Genomic DNA, 16,124 nt, shown 5'->3' with positions numbered 1-16,124 from the left:
CTGTTCTTATTGTGCCTGAAAGATAATAGGCTAAGTAATAAATACCGTTTAGGAAGTGGAATAGCTGGAGCAAACCCAGAGTCAGGTTGTCTCCTACTGTAGCATGTCTAACTTTGTTGAACTGACCCCATATCAAAGTCATGAGGTGAATTCTCTTCAACCAGGTATTAGCCCATAATTACAGGCATCAGCTTACCTCACAGAGCAGTGCAACACAGACATGCCTAAGCTTGAGTCCTGAACCAACTGAGGCTCACACGCATCTCTACATTAGAAACCATTATAGAGAACATGAGGCGCTACCAGATGTAGGATCTTAATTGGATCACTCGTTTGATGACGAGAATGTTCCTGCAAAGCAGGAAATGCAAGCTTGTAGTTTCTTTGAGTTTTTAAAAGGCTTCTAACCGATGGTAATTTAGACTTTGAAATTTAAGATGAAAAATGTATCAACCCCTACAAAAAATGTCCATAAATTATAATCCACATAATCATCCACATTTCCTGTTGCTGCGGGGACTATTTTCCTGCAAATGAAGATCTTACACCTGTACAGATTCTCTCACAACAACACCTGACATGTCACTGACTGGGGTTCTCTGGTGTCTTACCTGGAAACCTGGATGTTGGTGCAGGAAAGAAGGCTTTGCATTTCACTAACCACAATCCTGGGGACATTTAGTCAACCTTGACAGATGATTAGCATCAGAGAGTTTGTTATGATGAAATACAACATGCTTTTTGTGCTTATTATTGTCCTCCATATCTGATTCAATCAGAGAGATACAACTGTCTCCAGTGAGGTGGCACCTGCCAGTCCAGTCTGCCCCTACAGGGTTTCTGTATCTCCAGTATCTACCTGCCCAGTCTTGCCCTGCCCTCAGTGTCTCTCTGATCACAGAAAGACAGACAGCATAAAACACCATCGGTCATCCAGCACTCAGTGGATCTAAGACTTCATTCTTCCCGCAACAAGCCATTGTTAACAGACAGATCTCTCGTTCCGGATGCTTCCGTAGCCTGGTGTCGTTGATCAACCAAATTGAAACTGTTCGGTTTCACCAAAATAGCATTTTAATGTTACAGAGGCATATCCAATATCTCTAGGAACAATACTTACGATTTGTCGGGTTGAATGTGTCCTTCGCTATCAAATAAGCGTTTTAAAACACATTTAAATCCAGGGTCTACCATTATTCACCCGTGGGCTGCCATTGTAGTCAATTCTATAACACGCAGTCATGCAAGACTAGGCTACCACATAATCTCTCACTTCTACAGGTGGAAAATGGGAGACGTAAGCTCCATCAACGAGCTGTCTGTAAACAATGGCTTGTTGCGGGACGAAAAACAGGCCAATGTACTGCTGTAGCCATCCAGCACTGATTACATGGCTATGGTTGATGTACTTAGACTGGGCTGTAGAGAGACGAGTGAGACTGGGACACAAATAGGTTCCAAAGTCTTCCACAGAAGTGGCTTTTCTATATAATGGTTTGCTTATAATCTGTTTAATGCTCACACTGTTATAATCACCAGTGGGGTTTAACTGTTCTCGACCAAACCAATCAAGCTTAATCAAGCCTGAAGAGAAAGTAGCACAGTCAGTGGGACTATAAGGCAGCTTGGCGACTGTGCGGGATGGAGTTAATCCATGGCCCTCATTCTCCTAGAGGGATGTTTGCCTAACACTTTGTGTTCTGGCTGCTCATAAAACTAACAGGTCAGTCAGGAAGAGGGTATGCTGATAGTCATTACAGAGACAGAGAGCCTCCATCAACATCTATGGGGCTGTTTCAAAAAAAGATGTAACCTTTATTTAACTAGGCAAGTCAGTTAAGAACAGATCCTTATTTACAATGACGGCCTACCGGGCCAACACTGGGCCAATTGTACGCCGCCCAATGGGACTCCCAATCACGGCCAGATGTGATACAGCCTGGATTCAAACCAGGGACTGTAGTGGTGCTGTAGTGGCACCTCTTGTACTGAGATGCAGTGCCTTAGACCACTGCACCACTCGGAAGCCCAAGAACCCCACTTCTAAAACACAACCAAGACAACAGTCGGGACAGGCTCTAAGGTTGGGGGAAGCGTTTCACAAATCAAAATAACAAGGGGTTTTGTTTGGTTTGTGCAACACTTTTCCCCCGAAAAGCAAATTGGATCTATATCAAGTATGTGATACTTGGATTTGTGGTACTTAATCCTGGTCCTGAAGACCCACAGTAAATTAAGGACCTGAATTAGTTGAATCTGGTCAGGTGTGCTGGTACTGGACTGAAACTAAAGCATGCAGACCTTGTGGGTTTCCGGGACCAGAATTGAAGAACATTCCCCTACGGCCTTTCTCACTACAGAGGAACAGTCTTCCAATGTCCACTGTCAAGTTTGCTTCTTTTAGCCAAAGTGTAAGGTTCAGGTAAGGTAACAGCTGCAGTGACCTTTGACACAGGGTCACATGCTTCAGGGTCAGTGTTGGCCTGAGGTGACTGGGGAGTGACTAAAGGCTGGTCCAGACCGGACAGGGAGGGCTCATTGTGTGTTGCAGCAGGAGTGTGAAGAAGGGAGGGGAGGCCACATCAGAACAGCAAAAGAGACAGAGGACAGATTACAATGGGGCCAGTACAGAGGAGAGGCCTGGTGATGAGAGAATGAAGAAGAGGAGAAGGTTTTGAAGGAGCGGGGTGGACAAGTCCTCTGAGAGGCACCACACTCGTCCCTTGTGATAGACAACCCCTCCCTGAAAGGCCATGTCCCAGCGGGGATGTCTAAATGTCAGGCCATTGTACTGTCCGTCTCTACCTTTTAACATAATGGCTTTATATAACTCATTCCTATTGCTCTTCGGAGAGATCCTAGATGGGACTGTCTGGCAGCCACTGTCTGGACACACTTCATATGACACAAGAGTAATACCCCACCCCTCTCTCTCTTGCTCTCTTTCTTTACCTTATCTCCCTCTTTCTCTCTACCCATTCTCCCTCTCTCTTTCTTTCTCTCTCTATTTATTTGGCCAGTCTCCCTCTCTCTCTCATTTTATTTACATTTTTTATTTCACCTTTATTTAACCAGGTAGGCTAGTTGAGAACAAGTTCTCATTTACAACTGCGACCTGGCCAAGATAGAGCAAAGCAATTTGACACAAACAACAACACAGAGTTACACATGGAATAAACAAACATACAGTCAATAATACAACAGAAAAAAGTATATATACAATGTGTGCAAATGGCGTGAGGAGGTAAGGCAATAAATAGGCCAATAGTCGCGAAGTAATTAGAATTTAGCAAATTAACACTGGAGTGATAGATGTGCAGATGATGATGTGCAAGTAGAAATACTGGTGTGCAAAAGAGCAAAAATTAAATAAAACAAAATGGGGATGAGGTAGATTGGATGGGCTATTTTCAGATGGACTATGTACAGCTGCAGCAATCGGTTAGCTGCTTAGATACCTGATGTTTAAAGTTAGTGAGGGAGATATAAGTCTCCAACTTCAGCAATTTTTGCTATTCATTCCATTCATTGGCAGCAGAGAACTGGAAGGTAAGGTAGCCAAAGAAGGTGTTGGCTTTGGGGATGACCAGTGAGATATACCTGCTCTCTCTCTCTGCGCCTTCTCCCTCCCTTGTTCCAGTTTTGAGGCCGTCTGAGAAGATGTCCAGTCCAGACGCATAACACCAGCCAAAGGGAGAGTGGAGTAACCGCAGTTGGTAAGAACACTCTCCTGAAAACACTAAATACTGACTGGACAATGTCTGCTATGTGCTTCTGTTTCAATACTGGGAAAGACATAGTATTGTCTTCAACAGTGAGTTGTGCCATTGGTAAAACTGTGAAAAGGCAGTGGAATGCATATGATGCATCATGTCAGTATGTTCTCATTTAAAATGGAATATGGCGTTATTAAATATACACTGAGCTCCAAAAGTATTGGGACAGTGACACGTTGTTGTTGTTTTGGATCTGTACTCCAGCACTTTGGATTTGAAATGATACAATGATTATTAGATTAATACCATCAAATTAAAGCTGACAGTCTGCACTTTAACCTTTATTGTCATTGTAACATTTCAAATCCAAAGTACTGGAGTACAGAACCAAAACAACAAAGTATGTGCCACTGTCCCAATACTTTGAAGCTCAGTGTAGTTATCATGATATATAGTTCCTTCTACAGCTGGCTTCTGCTGAGTGTGTGAATAAACAGCCTTCCCACCCCATATCTCCTCCCTCCGTTCTCTCTGTTCCTCCACTTTCCTTTCCAAGTTGTGCAGGAGGGACAGACAGCTGCAGGCTCTTAGGTGCTCCTCCTCCTCCTCCTCTAGATCTGTTAAAGATGCTCTGTAGCCCTCCCACCCCAACTCCCCAGGCCCCCGTCCTGTCCCAACCCAGCCAGCTCTTCTCTCTTCCAGGCAGGACAGACAGGCAGTACATCCAGGCTTCCTCTTCCCCTGTTTTATCTCTCCAGGATGGAACATTCCCAACCTTCCCAATACGTACAGAGAGGTGACCCACTTCACTCATCCTCTCACACACGTAAACACACACACATGCAGACACACACATAAACAGGGGCACACACACACACGCACAAACACATATATACTGAGTGCACAAAACATTAGGAACACCTTCCTAATATTGAGTTGCACCCCCCTCTTTTGCTCTCAGAACAGCCTCAGTTCGTCAGGTCATGGACTCTACAAGGTGTCAAAAGCGTTCCACAGGGATGCTGGCCCATGTTGACTCCAATGATTCCCACCATTGTGTCAAGTTGGCTAGATGTCCTTTGGGTGGACCATTCTTTGATACACAAGGAAAACTGTTGAGCGTGAAAAACCCAGCAGCGTTGCAGTTCTTGACACAAACCGTTGCGCCTGGCACCTACTACCATACACCGTTCAAAGGCACTTCAATCTTTTGTCTTACCCATTCACCCTCTGAATAGCACACAACAATCCATTTCTCAATTGTCTCAAGGCTTAAAAATCCTTCTTTATCCTGTCTCCTTCCGTTCATCTACACTGATTGAAGTGGATTTAAAAAGTGACATCAATAAGGGATCATAGCTTTCACCTGAATTCACCTGGTCAGTTTATGTCATGGAAAAAGCAGGTGTCCTTAAAGTCTGGTATACTCAGTGTATACAGTATGCACAAACACACATACAGACACACGCACGAACACACACGCATGAACACACACACACACACACACACACACACAACACACACACACACACACACACACACACACACACACACACACACACACACACACACACACACACACACACACACACACACACACACACACACACACACACATAAAACTATGGAGAGATTCTCTCAAACGACAGACACTGAGTCTTCAATGATGGATGTGAGATTGCTTCACTGGAAAGCTCTGAGAGCAGAGCAGACATAATCTTTGGCCAGCATCAATCAGGACAGCTGAGCCCTCCATAACTCACCATACCATCTTTCACTGAGACCCACCTCTCAAATCAACCAAAACCACATGGCTGCTGAAAGCCTGGGGGATTTCCTATGTGTCTCTCGTTTTCTAATCAATATCTAGCTCAAACTCTATTATGCTTATAATTGGATAGTACTTTATGATAGAGCTGAGGAGATTAACGGTGGAAATTTGTCAATGAAATAGGAGTCCTACAAATATGTCTCTAGCGTAGGTATGGTCACTCTCTTCCCACTTAATTGAATTATCTGTTTTTGTGCTCAACACAAAATGTGTCCCTGTGACTTCTGTTACAGAATAAAACTAAATAAATAGCAGTTACTATATTTGTAAGTGCTGGATTTGTTTGAGCTTAATTTGTTTAAATTCGGCTCACTTCTTTTTATGTTCAGGATGAGTAGAATAAACTGAGGTCAGTCCAGTTTACTACTTGGAGTTCTGGAAATGCGAATTCAGAACTGAACGGATGCTGTCTGTTTTCAAGGATTCTAAACAGATACCAATCACTTTGAATAGTGTTATCATAGCCTGTTAATAAAGCTAGCATATGAACACTAACCCCCCTATCTCTCTCTGTGTTGTGAGTGTATGGAGCATAGACCCCAGAGGTACTCAGAGCAGCACTCTCTGCCAGGAGCAGCTGCATTCTTCAATACCTCAGCCAGTAACTTGGCAACCCAGAGGTACCATGCCCCACTACCCTACATCCATGTGAATGAGAACCCCTAGAAGCCCCAAAACACAACCAAGCACTTTCAGGCACCAGGAGGCAGGAGGGCAAACTAAGTGTTTTAGAACACAGACACAAACACAAACACTCACTGGATTGCTCTCCAAAATTCCCTCCCCCAACTCCCGGTCTGGCTCCCAGGCTGTTGGCAGCACATTGGGAAATCACACTCTGTAAAGATATCAAACTGATCGAAGAACGACGTGTTTGAGGATACTATGAATTATAAAAAGGAGATATGACAAAATGAACATTTTCCTCAAGCATTTTGGCTCTCACTTCACAATAGTAAAATCAGCATAGTTGTATTCTATATAAATTCAACAACAAATTGTAGAGCCATGAAGAAGTGGGTTACCACAGCTCTTTAGCTGATATTGTATTGATCTAAGCTGGTGGGTTGCCTGTTTTGATAGGACTTGGTTATACTCTGCTGCAGTAGTAGGTGATGGTTTGTGGGGACTCAGTTCCACTGTATTGCAGCAGGATTGATGGCCTTGAGTTTGTGGGGACATGCAACAGTATGATTGGTGTTTGTAGGTACTCGGTATGTGATGAGTGTGTTTGTAGGGACGTACCATGTCGAGGTCCTGGGACACACGTCTCTTGCGTAGCTCCTCCATGCGGTCGCTGACGTCACTGAATGAGGTGTTGTAGTACTCAGAATACTCCTGGGCCAGGTCATCAATGTTCCCCAGAGAACCATCCTACAGAACATAGAGAGAGAGAGAGAGAGAGAGAGAGAGAGAGAGAGAGAGAGGGGGAGAGAGGGAGAGAGTCATTGAGAATGAGGGAGAGATTCCGAGGGAGAAAATAGAAGCAGCTCATATGTTCGAACATGGTAGAATGGAGGAAAGATTTTCTAGTATACTCATTACTCAATCTGAGCAGCCAATATGACACCAAAGCCTTCGTCTGGAGGAATAACATTGTCTGAGTCAATCCTTTCAGTAAGATCCACACTCCCCTGACCGCATTCACCTCCACAGTACAGTACTCCAGGTGAGATAAACGGACCTACTAACAACCTCAGCTCCCCTCCTGTCTCTCACTCTGGGCAAAGCACAGCCTCATAAAAACCCTACACATACGCTTGTAATCAGGAGCGCGTGAGAGGCACCAACTAGCAGGCAGGTGGTGCAGTGTGGAGGGCTGTGGGCAGGGGCACACAAATCTAATCACTCGCACACCACTTCTTCCTCTGGTTGCCAATCTGGACTATAGTTATTAGCTAACTGGCTAACACAGTTGTGCTACTGAGGGAGGAGTTAGAGGTTACAGCACCTTTACCCTTTAGCTCTGTGGCCTATACTAGCTATGGCCTGTTGTGAAAGGACAACGGGTAGGAGAAAGGAGAAGGAAAGTACATCAGTGTGATTTGTGGAAGTCGAAGCCCTATAAACAAGCTCCTGTTGAGATGAAGATTGTCTGGGACAGTGTGTTTGTGTCTCTGCTAGTGTGCGGTCAACCATGAGTGTTTCCTGGGTTTGGTCAGTTAACATACACAATCACAGATCAGAGATGCCCTTTAAACCCCGGCTATGACATTCTCCCAACCCCAACCCCAACCCCAACCCCAACCCCAAACACCCTCTTCCTGCCGGGGGGGGTCACCTCTCTGCTGGGTTCCTGTCTTTGTGTGGAAGACGGTGTTTGGGTAGAAGGAGGAAGTATGTTCCAGTCACTCATACACTCTAAATAACAAAGACTTTACTCAACAGAATACACTAGCCCCAAAACACATTGTTGGAAATTCAGAGAGGAACAGTAGAATCAATACTAAAGAAGCAGAACCTGCTAGTGCATTGCTATACATTGAAACCAGAGGAGAATTTCATACATGAATGGGTTGTGTTTCCACTCCAAGGTTATGAGTGAGAGTCATAGCCATCGACCCTTCACTAAGACCCACCCCCTAGGTTAATGTTGCAACCTTGGACAACATTTTCCCAAGAAGCTCCATTCCCCATTCAAACTACTGGAGAAAACCTCTCACAACGATCTCAAACTGTGTTTTTAATACACAATCAAATTAAACACAGACTACCCCTTATTAATCAGGAGACTATCGGGTATGTTGTGGTGGACTGTCATTAGTGTGGCTATGCACTAGATGGCTCTGAATGGCCTGTCATTAGTGTGGCTATGCACTAGATGGCTCTGAATGGCCTGTCATTAGTGTGGCTATGCACTAGATGGCTCTGAATGGCCTGTCATTAGTGTGGCTATGCACTAGATGGCTCTGAATGGCCTGTCATTGGTGTGGCTATGCACTAGATGGCTCTGAATGGCCTGTCATTAGTGTGGCTATGCACTAGATGGCTCTGAATGGCCTGTCATTAGTGTGGCTATGCACTAGATGGCTCTGAATGGCCTGTCATTGGTGTGGCTATGCACTAGATGGCTCTGAATGGCCTGTCATTAGTGTGGCTATGCACTAGATGGCTCTGAATGGCCTGTCATTAGTGTGGCTATGCACTAGATGGCTCTGAATGGCCTGTCATTGGTGTGGCTATGCACTAGATGGCTCTGAATGGCCTGTCATTGGTGTGGCTATGCACTAGATGGCTCTGAATGGCCTGTCATTGGTGTGGCTATGCACTAGATGGCTCTGAATGGCCTGTCATTAGTGTGGCTATGCACTAGATGGCTCTGAATGGCCTGTCATTAGTGTGGCTATGCACTAGATGGCTCTGAATGGCCTGTCATTAGTGTGGCTATGCACTAGATGGCTCTGAATGGCCTGTCATTAGTGTGGCTATGCACTAGATGGCTCTGAATGGCCTGTCATTGGTGTGGCTATGCACTAGATGGCTCTGAATGGCCTGTCATTGGTGTGGCTATGCACTAGATGGCTCTGAATGGCCTGTCATTAGTGTGGCTATGCACTAGATGGCTCTGAATGGCCTGTCATTAGTGTGGCTATGCACTAGATGGCTCTGAATGGCCTGTCATTAGTGTGGCTATGCACTAGATGGCTCTGAATGGCCTGTCATTAGTGTGGCTATGCACTAGATGGCTCTGAATGGCCTGTCATTAGTGTGGCTATGCACTATGCACTAGATGGCTCTGAATGGCCTGTCATTAGTGTGGCTATGCACTAGATGGCTCTGAATGGCCTGTCATTAGTGTGGCTATGCACTAGATGGCTCTGAATGGCCTGTCATTAGTGTGGCTATGCACTAGATGGCTCTGAATGGCCTGTCATTAGTGTGGCTATGCACTAGATGGCTCTGAATGGCCTGTCATTAGTGTGGCTATGCACTAGATGGCTCTGAATGGCCTGTCATTAGTGTGGCTATGCACTAGATGGCTCTGAATGGCCTGTCATTAGTGTGGCTATGCACTAGATGGCTCTGAATGGCCTGTCATTAGTGTGGCTATGCACTAGATGGCTCTGAATGGCCTGTCATTAGTGTGGCTATGCACTAGATGGCTCTGAATGGCCTGTCATTAGTGTGGCTATGCACTAGATGGCTCTGAATGGCCTGTCATTAGTGTGGCTATGCACTAGATGGCTCTGAATGGCCTGTCATTAGTGTGGCTATGCACTAGATGGCTCTGAATGGCCTGTCATTAGTGTGGCTATGCACTAGATGGCTCTGAATGGCCTGTCATTAGTGTGGCTATGCACTAGATGGCTCTGAATGGCCTGTCATTAGTGTGGCTATGCACTAGATGGCTCTGAATGGCCTGTCATTAGTGTGGCTATGCACTAGATGGCTCTGAATGGCCTGTCATTAGTGTGGCTATGCACTAGATGGCTCTGAATGGCCTGTCATTAGTGTGGCTATGCACTAGATGGCTCTGAATGGCCTGTCATTAGTGTGGCTATGCACTAGATGGCTCTGAATGGCCTGTCATTAGTGTGGCTATGCACTAGATGGCTCTGAATGGCCTGTCATTAGTGTGGCTATGCACTAGATGGCTCTGAATGGCCTGTCATTAGTGTGGCTATGCACTAGATGGCTCTGAATGGCCTGTCATTAGTGTGGCTATGCACTAGATGGCTCTGAATGGCCTGTCATTAGTGTGGCTATGCACTAGATGGCTCTGAATGGCCTGTCATTAGTGTGGCTATGCACTAGATGGCTCTGAATGGCCTGTCATTAGTGTGGCTATGCACTAGATGGCTCTGAATGGCCTGTCATTAGTGTGGCTATGCACTAGATGGCTCTGAATGGCCTGTCATTAGTGTGGCTATGCACTAGATGGCTCTGAATGGCCTGTCATTAGTGTGGCTATGCACTAGATGGCTCTGAATGGCCTGTCATTAGTGTGGCTATGCACTAGATGGCTCTGAATGGCCTGTCATTAGTGTGGCTATGCACTAGATGGCTCTGAATGGCCTGTCATTAGTGTGGCTATGCACTAGATGGCTCTGAATGGCCTGTCATTAGTGTGGCTATGCACTAGATGGCTCTGAATGGCCTGTCATTAGTGTGGCTATGCACTAGATGGCTCTGAATGGCCTGTCATTAGTGTGGCTATGCACTAGATGGCTCTGAATGGCCTGTCATTAGTGTGGCTATGCACTAGATGGCTCTGAATGGCCTGTCATTAGTGTGGCTATGCACTAGATGGCTCTGAATGGCCTGTCATTAGTGTGGCTATGCACTAGATGGCTCTGAATGGCCTGTCATTAGTGTGGCTATGCACTAGATGGCTCTGAATGGCCTGTCATTAGTGTGGCTATGCACTAGATGGCTCTGAATGGCCTGTCATTAGTGTGGCTATGCACTAGATGGCTCTGAATGGCCTGTCATTAGTGTGGCTATGCACTAGATGGCTCTGAATGGCCTGTCATTAGTGTGGCTATGCACTAGATGGCTCTGAATGGCCTGTCATTAGTGTGGCTATGCACTAGATGGCTCTGAATGGCCTGTCATTAGTGTGGCTATGCACTAGATGGCTCTGAATGGCCTGTCATTAGTGTGGCTATGCACTAGATGGCTCTGAATGGCCTGTCATTAGTGTGGCTATGCACTAGATGGCTCTGAATGGCCTGTCATTAGTGTGGCTATGCACTAGATGGCTCTGAATGGCCTGTCATTAGTGTGGCTATGCACTAGATGGCTCTGAATGGCCTGTCATTAGTGTGGCTATGCACTAGATGGCTCTGAATGGCCTGTCATTAGTGTGGCTATGCACTAGATGGCTCTGAATGGCCTGTCATTAGTGTGGCTATGCACTAGATGGCTCTGAATGGCCTGTCATTAGTGTGGCTATGCACTAGATGGCTCTGAATGGCCTGTCATTAGTGTGGCTATGCACTAGATGGCTCTGAATGGCCTGTCATTAGTGTGGCTATGCACTAGATGGCTCTGAATGGCCTGTCATTAGTGTGGCTATGCACTAGATGGCTCTGAATGGCCTGTCATGCAGTTAAAGCTACTACTTACCATTTTGGGGTTTTAACTAGTTCTCTCAAGTCGTATCCTGATGTCGACAGCAGATTCTAGTTATATTTATAATATAGATAACTTAGCTAGCTAACATACATTTCGAGAAAACCTGTTATATTAAGTGGCTAGCTAGCGTTAGCAACATTTTGTGGTCAGTAAGACTGAGAGCTAGCTAACCAGCTGAGCTAGCAAATAAAACAAAAGTATATATTTTTTATTAACAAAATGCAGGTTCTGCATTTCAGGAATCACAGTAGCAAGTAAACCTTTAAACAATTTAGCTACTTTTGATGAAAACTCACAGTTTTGCCATAGCGCTCATTGACTTTCATGAGTTTGAAATGTGAGCTTGTCTAAGGTGTCAGACTCAATGACAGTTGCTATACATTGGAGCGCTGCGATTGGTTGCCCAATATTCTGTGGTGGGGCTTCGCGAAGGGGCAACTGTACTACTAACTGACTGGGGTTGGAGAGCAACGGAAACATCTTTCACTGAGAAGATTTGAGAAGAGTCTCTCTATGGTGCTTGGACTCATAACTACTCGGTGCTGTGTATGTTGACAACCATTGCAGTGATGGCCAATCGTTCAATATTCATTAGTGTTGATCTAGTCAGTGCCTGGTTTGGTGAGTGGTCAGCATGCATTGAGTCACTCTGCGAGGAGTGAACGGTCTCTCTCAGTCTTAGTCTGTCTCTGTCTCTCTCTGTGGTCCTCTAAACAGAACCCAGTATCTCTGTGCCAACATGGGATGAATGGGGTACTGTGGAGGCAGTGTGCCTCACACACACATAAACTCCGGGCAGACGCGCACACGACACCCTGGGAAGGCAGAGAGGGGGGCTTCTTCTGAGAGGACTTTCCAAAACAACATTGAGGATGAAAACAACAAACTAGTCCACACTGTGGAAAAACACAAACCTGAAGTGAATCCCACCATCACCCATCGGTAATCCATTCCACATTAACAACAGAATATTGAAATACATTCTAGACAGACAGAGGCCCCGTGTCAAAAATCCAGATTGTTCAGCTTTATTGTCCTCCACTCACTCCTCCTCCCACCATAGAATACTTCTCGGTAACTCCAGCTACGTCCCGACTGTGACACATGGTTAGAGGTGGCTGAGATTCCCTATGGAGGCACTCTCTCACTCTCAGAGAGCAGACACGTGTCTCCCCACATTCCTCACTCAGAGAGAGAAGCACACTCTTATTAGAGACGAGCTACAGTACTGCCTAATCCCCAGAAACATGGCACAACCATGTCCAAGATGGTGACAGACAGACCCAGATACTAGAGTTGCAGTCAGTGTATCTGTCCATGTAGAACGCCTGATTACAACTCAGGCAGATATTTGGTGACAGTTCATTACCTTTCTGGGTCTATAAAACAAGCTGTCCATGTCTGTGTAAACATCTTAGTCACAACTCCAGTTTGTGTAAAGAAGTTTGTGTATTAAATGTACAGATGTTCAGCAGGCTGTATGTGTTAAATGCCTAGAATACTGTATAGGCAGGCATGGATTACATCTCATCTGTCAGCACTGTTTGTCTGTAATACTTCAACTCTCTAAGTTCCAGACCCAGAGGTAAAGCCAATGACCTATGCTGTAGTTTAACATTACAATGTGCTTTATTGTGTTGTTGTCAGTGTTGTTACAGTGTTGTTACAGGGCTGTTACAGTGTTGTTACAGTGTTGTTACAGTGTTGTTACAGTGCTGTTAGTGTTGTTACAGTGCTGTTAGTGTTGTTAGTGTTGTTACAGTGCTGTTGATGTTGTTAGTGTTGTTACAGTGCTGTTAGTGTTGTTACAGTGTTGTTACAGTGCTGTTACAGTGATGTTGCAGTGTTGTTACAGTGTTGTTACAGTGTTGTTACAGTGATGTTACAGTGCTGTTAGTGTTGTTACAGTGTGGTTACAGTGTTGTTACAGTGCTGTTACAGTGCTGTTGCAGTGTTGTTGCGGTGTTGTTACAGTGTTGTTACAGTGCTGTTACAGTGTTGTTACAGTGCTGTTAGTGTTGTTACAGTGCTGTTAGTGGTGTTACAGTGCTGTTAGTGTTGTTACAGTGTTGTTACAGTGCTGTTGCAGTGTTGTTACACTGCTGTTGCTAGGTCTTTCCTTACTGCAGTGTTCCTCTCAGGGAGGCCAGTGTGTGTGTAGCATACCTGGGATTCCTATCCTACCATGAGCTCATGTAGCCCATCAGTCAGCCTCTACACAGCTGGGAGCCTGACTAAGAGCCTGAATTGGAGCCTGACTGGGAGAATGACTAGGAGCCGGACTGGGGGCCCACTTCATAATGGACAGCTTGTATGCACATGTGTCAATGAGACAATGACAAGATGACAAGGGACGGCCTAGTGTTTAGAGCATTGGGCCAGTAACCGAAAGGTTGCAAGATCGAATCCCAGAGCTGACAAGGTAAAAATCTGTCGTTCTGCAAGGCAGTTAACCCACTGTTCCTAGGCCGCCTAGTTAAATAAATGAATGGTTATTTATTTAACTAGGCAAGTCAGTTAAGGTAAAAAAATAGAAAAAAAAATGTTTGAAAAAAAAAGTGATTGATTGACTATGTGTCTGTGTATTGTAAGTGATTGTGTATGCGAGAGTGAGTGTGCGTTTGTGTGTGTGTGGGAGTGAAGGAATGTGATAACAATAGTCCATATGGCAGTGTGAGGGGGGTACTGAGGGGGTATGGAGCCAGTGGACAGGGGAGATTTGTGACGAGGTATTGAATGGGAAGGCTGGGGGCTTGGAGGGGGTAAAACATCTGTGGGTTGGGGAGACAGCCTTTATCTAACACAGAGGCTATGGAGAAGACTTTACTCTTTGCTTTATCTGACCAACAACAACCCTGGGGTCTGTGTCTGTTAGGCTAGCAGGCTAAACCACCCGTTGAAAATCTGAGTGTCCTAAAATGATTAGGGAAGCACTATATATCGGTGAACAAATCGGAATCGAACGATATTAGCTAAAAACGCCAACATCGGTATTGGCCCGATATAGTTTAACATTTATGTTAAAAACCAATGTCAGTGGCCTCCCGGGTGGCGCAGTGGTCTAAGACACTGCATCGCAGTGCTAGCTGTGCCACCAGAGTTTCTGGGTTCGAGTCCAGGCTCTACCACAGCCGGCTGCGACCGGGAGGTGCACAATTGGCCCAGTGTTGTCTGGTTTAGGGAGGGTTTAGCCGGCAGGGATAGCCTTGTCTAATCGCACACTAGAAACATCTGTGGCGGGCTGGGCGCAGTGTACGGTGTTTCCTCTGACACATTAGTGTGGCTGGCTTCCGGGTTGGATGGGCATTGTGTCAAGAAGCAGTGCGGCTTGGTGTTGTGTTTCAGAGGACGCACTCTCCCAAGTCCGTACGGGAGTTGCAGTGATGAGACAAGACCGTAACTGGTAGTTAGCTACTGAAACAGATTGTCTTTTTGCTATGTTTTTGGGGAAGAACAGTGTTTGCATCAATGAGCTAGCTTTTTTTATGACCAGCTCTGTAGGTGCGCGAGACAACTTTGCCAACATCATAGCATTCCTTCCGATGAATCGTTGTGACATATGAAATACGAGTGATGGTGTTATCAATGTGTAATAACTGTGTAAAAAATGTATGAACACGTTAAATTATTATGTGATGTGCAGTCATGTTCAGGTCCTGATTGGTCAACAAGCTTATTTGACACATCAAATAGTGTTATTTGACACGTCAAAGACCCAAGCGGCGTTCCATAGAAATCCTGGTTGAGAATTAAACGACTGAAAATATTAAAAACAAAACAGCACGGCAAGTAAGTGAAAGAAATAGGTTTTGATGATGTTTTACTGGTAATGGGGACATACGCAAATGCCAACAAAATAACGTTTTGGTCAGTGTGTGTGTGTGTGTGTGTGTGTGAGTGTGTGTGTGTGTGTAACCTTTATTTAACTAGGCGAGTCAGTTAAGAACAAATTCTTATTTACAATAACGGCCCGGACGACAATGGGCCAATTGTGTTTCGCCCTATGGGACTCCCAATCATGGCGGGATTGTGATACAGCCTGGATTCGAACCAGGGACTGTAGAGACGCTTCTTGCACTGAGATGCAGTGCCAGTCCATGTGTGTGTTAACTATTTAACTGTACTAGAATGTACTATCGGTATCGGCTAAAAATATCATATCGGTGCATCACTAAAAATGATGTTAATGTATGTGTGTGTATTTAATTAAAACAAAATGGAAGGAATAACAACAACAACAACGGTTTTATGGAGATGAAAAAACCCATAATACAATAGACCAAACCTTGTTTGGCTCCCACCCTGTGTATACAAGAGTGCACCACCCTGCCTTGAGTCAAGTTCAATGGTCATGTTCACAGTCAGAACAGGATTTAAAAGACAACACCCAAGGTGTAAGAGAGAGGAGAGGAAAGAAAGAGAGGAAAGGAAAGAGAGAAGAGTAGAGTAGAGTAGAGTAGAGTAGAGTAGAGGAGAGGAGAGGAGAGGAGAGGAGAGGG

At 45.2% G+C, this 16,124-nt stretch overlaps 1 protein-coding gene across 7 annotated transcripts in view; it reads right to left on the bottom strand.

The window, feature by feature from the left end:
• The window catches only part of LOC135557756 (SAM and SH3 domain-containing protein 1-like), a 321,252-nt gene that overhangs the window by 75,503 nt on the left and 229,625 nt on the right, over window positions 1–16,124 (bottom strand). For 6 of the 7 annotated variants that reach the window (XM_064991329.1, XM_064991330.1, XM_064991334.1 and 3 more), the window contains exon 2: window positions 6,793–6,921. In XM_064991329.1, coding sequence (XP_064847401.1) covers window positions 6,793–6,921 — 129 coding nt within the window. Of the gene's footprint in view, window positions 1–1,120; window positions 1,263–6,792; window positions 6,922–16,124 lie in introns of those variants that run through there. The other variant, XM_064991336.1, reaches the window with a different exon arrangement.

The sequence above is a fragment of the Oncorhynchus masou genome, chromosome 16, assembly GCF_036934945.1.
Source record: "Oncorhynchus masou masou isolate Uvic2021 chromosome 16, UVic_Omas_1.1, whole genome shotgun sequence".
Lineage (NCBI taxonomy): Eukaryota > Metazoa > Chordata > Actinopteri > Salmoniformes > Salmonidae > Oncorhynchus > Oncorhynchus masou.
The sequence above is the reverse complement of the archived record's forward strand: the minus strand, read 5'-3'. Positions and strand labels throughout refer to the sequence as shown.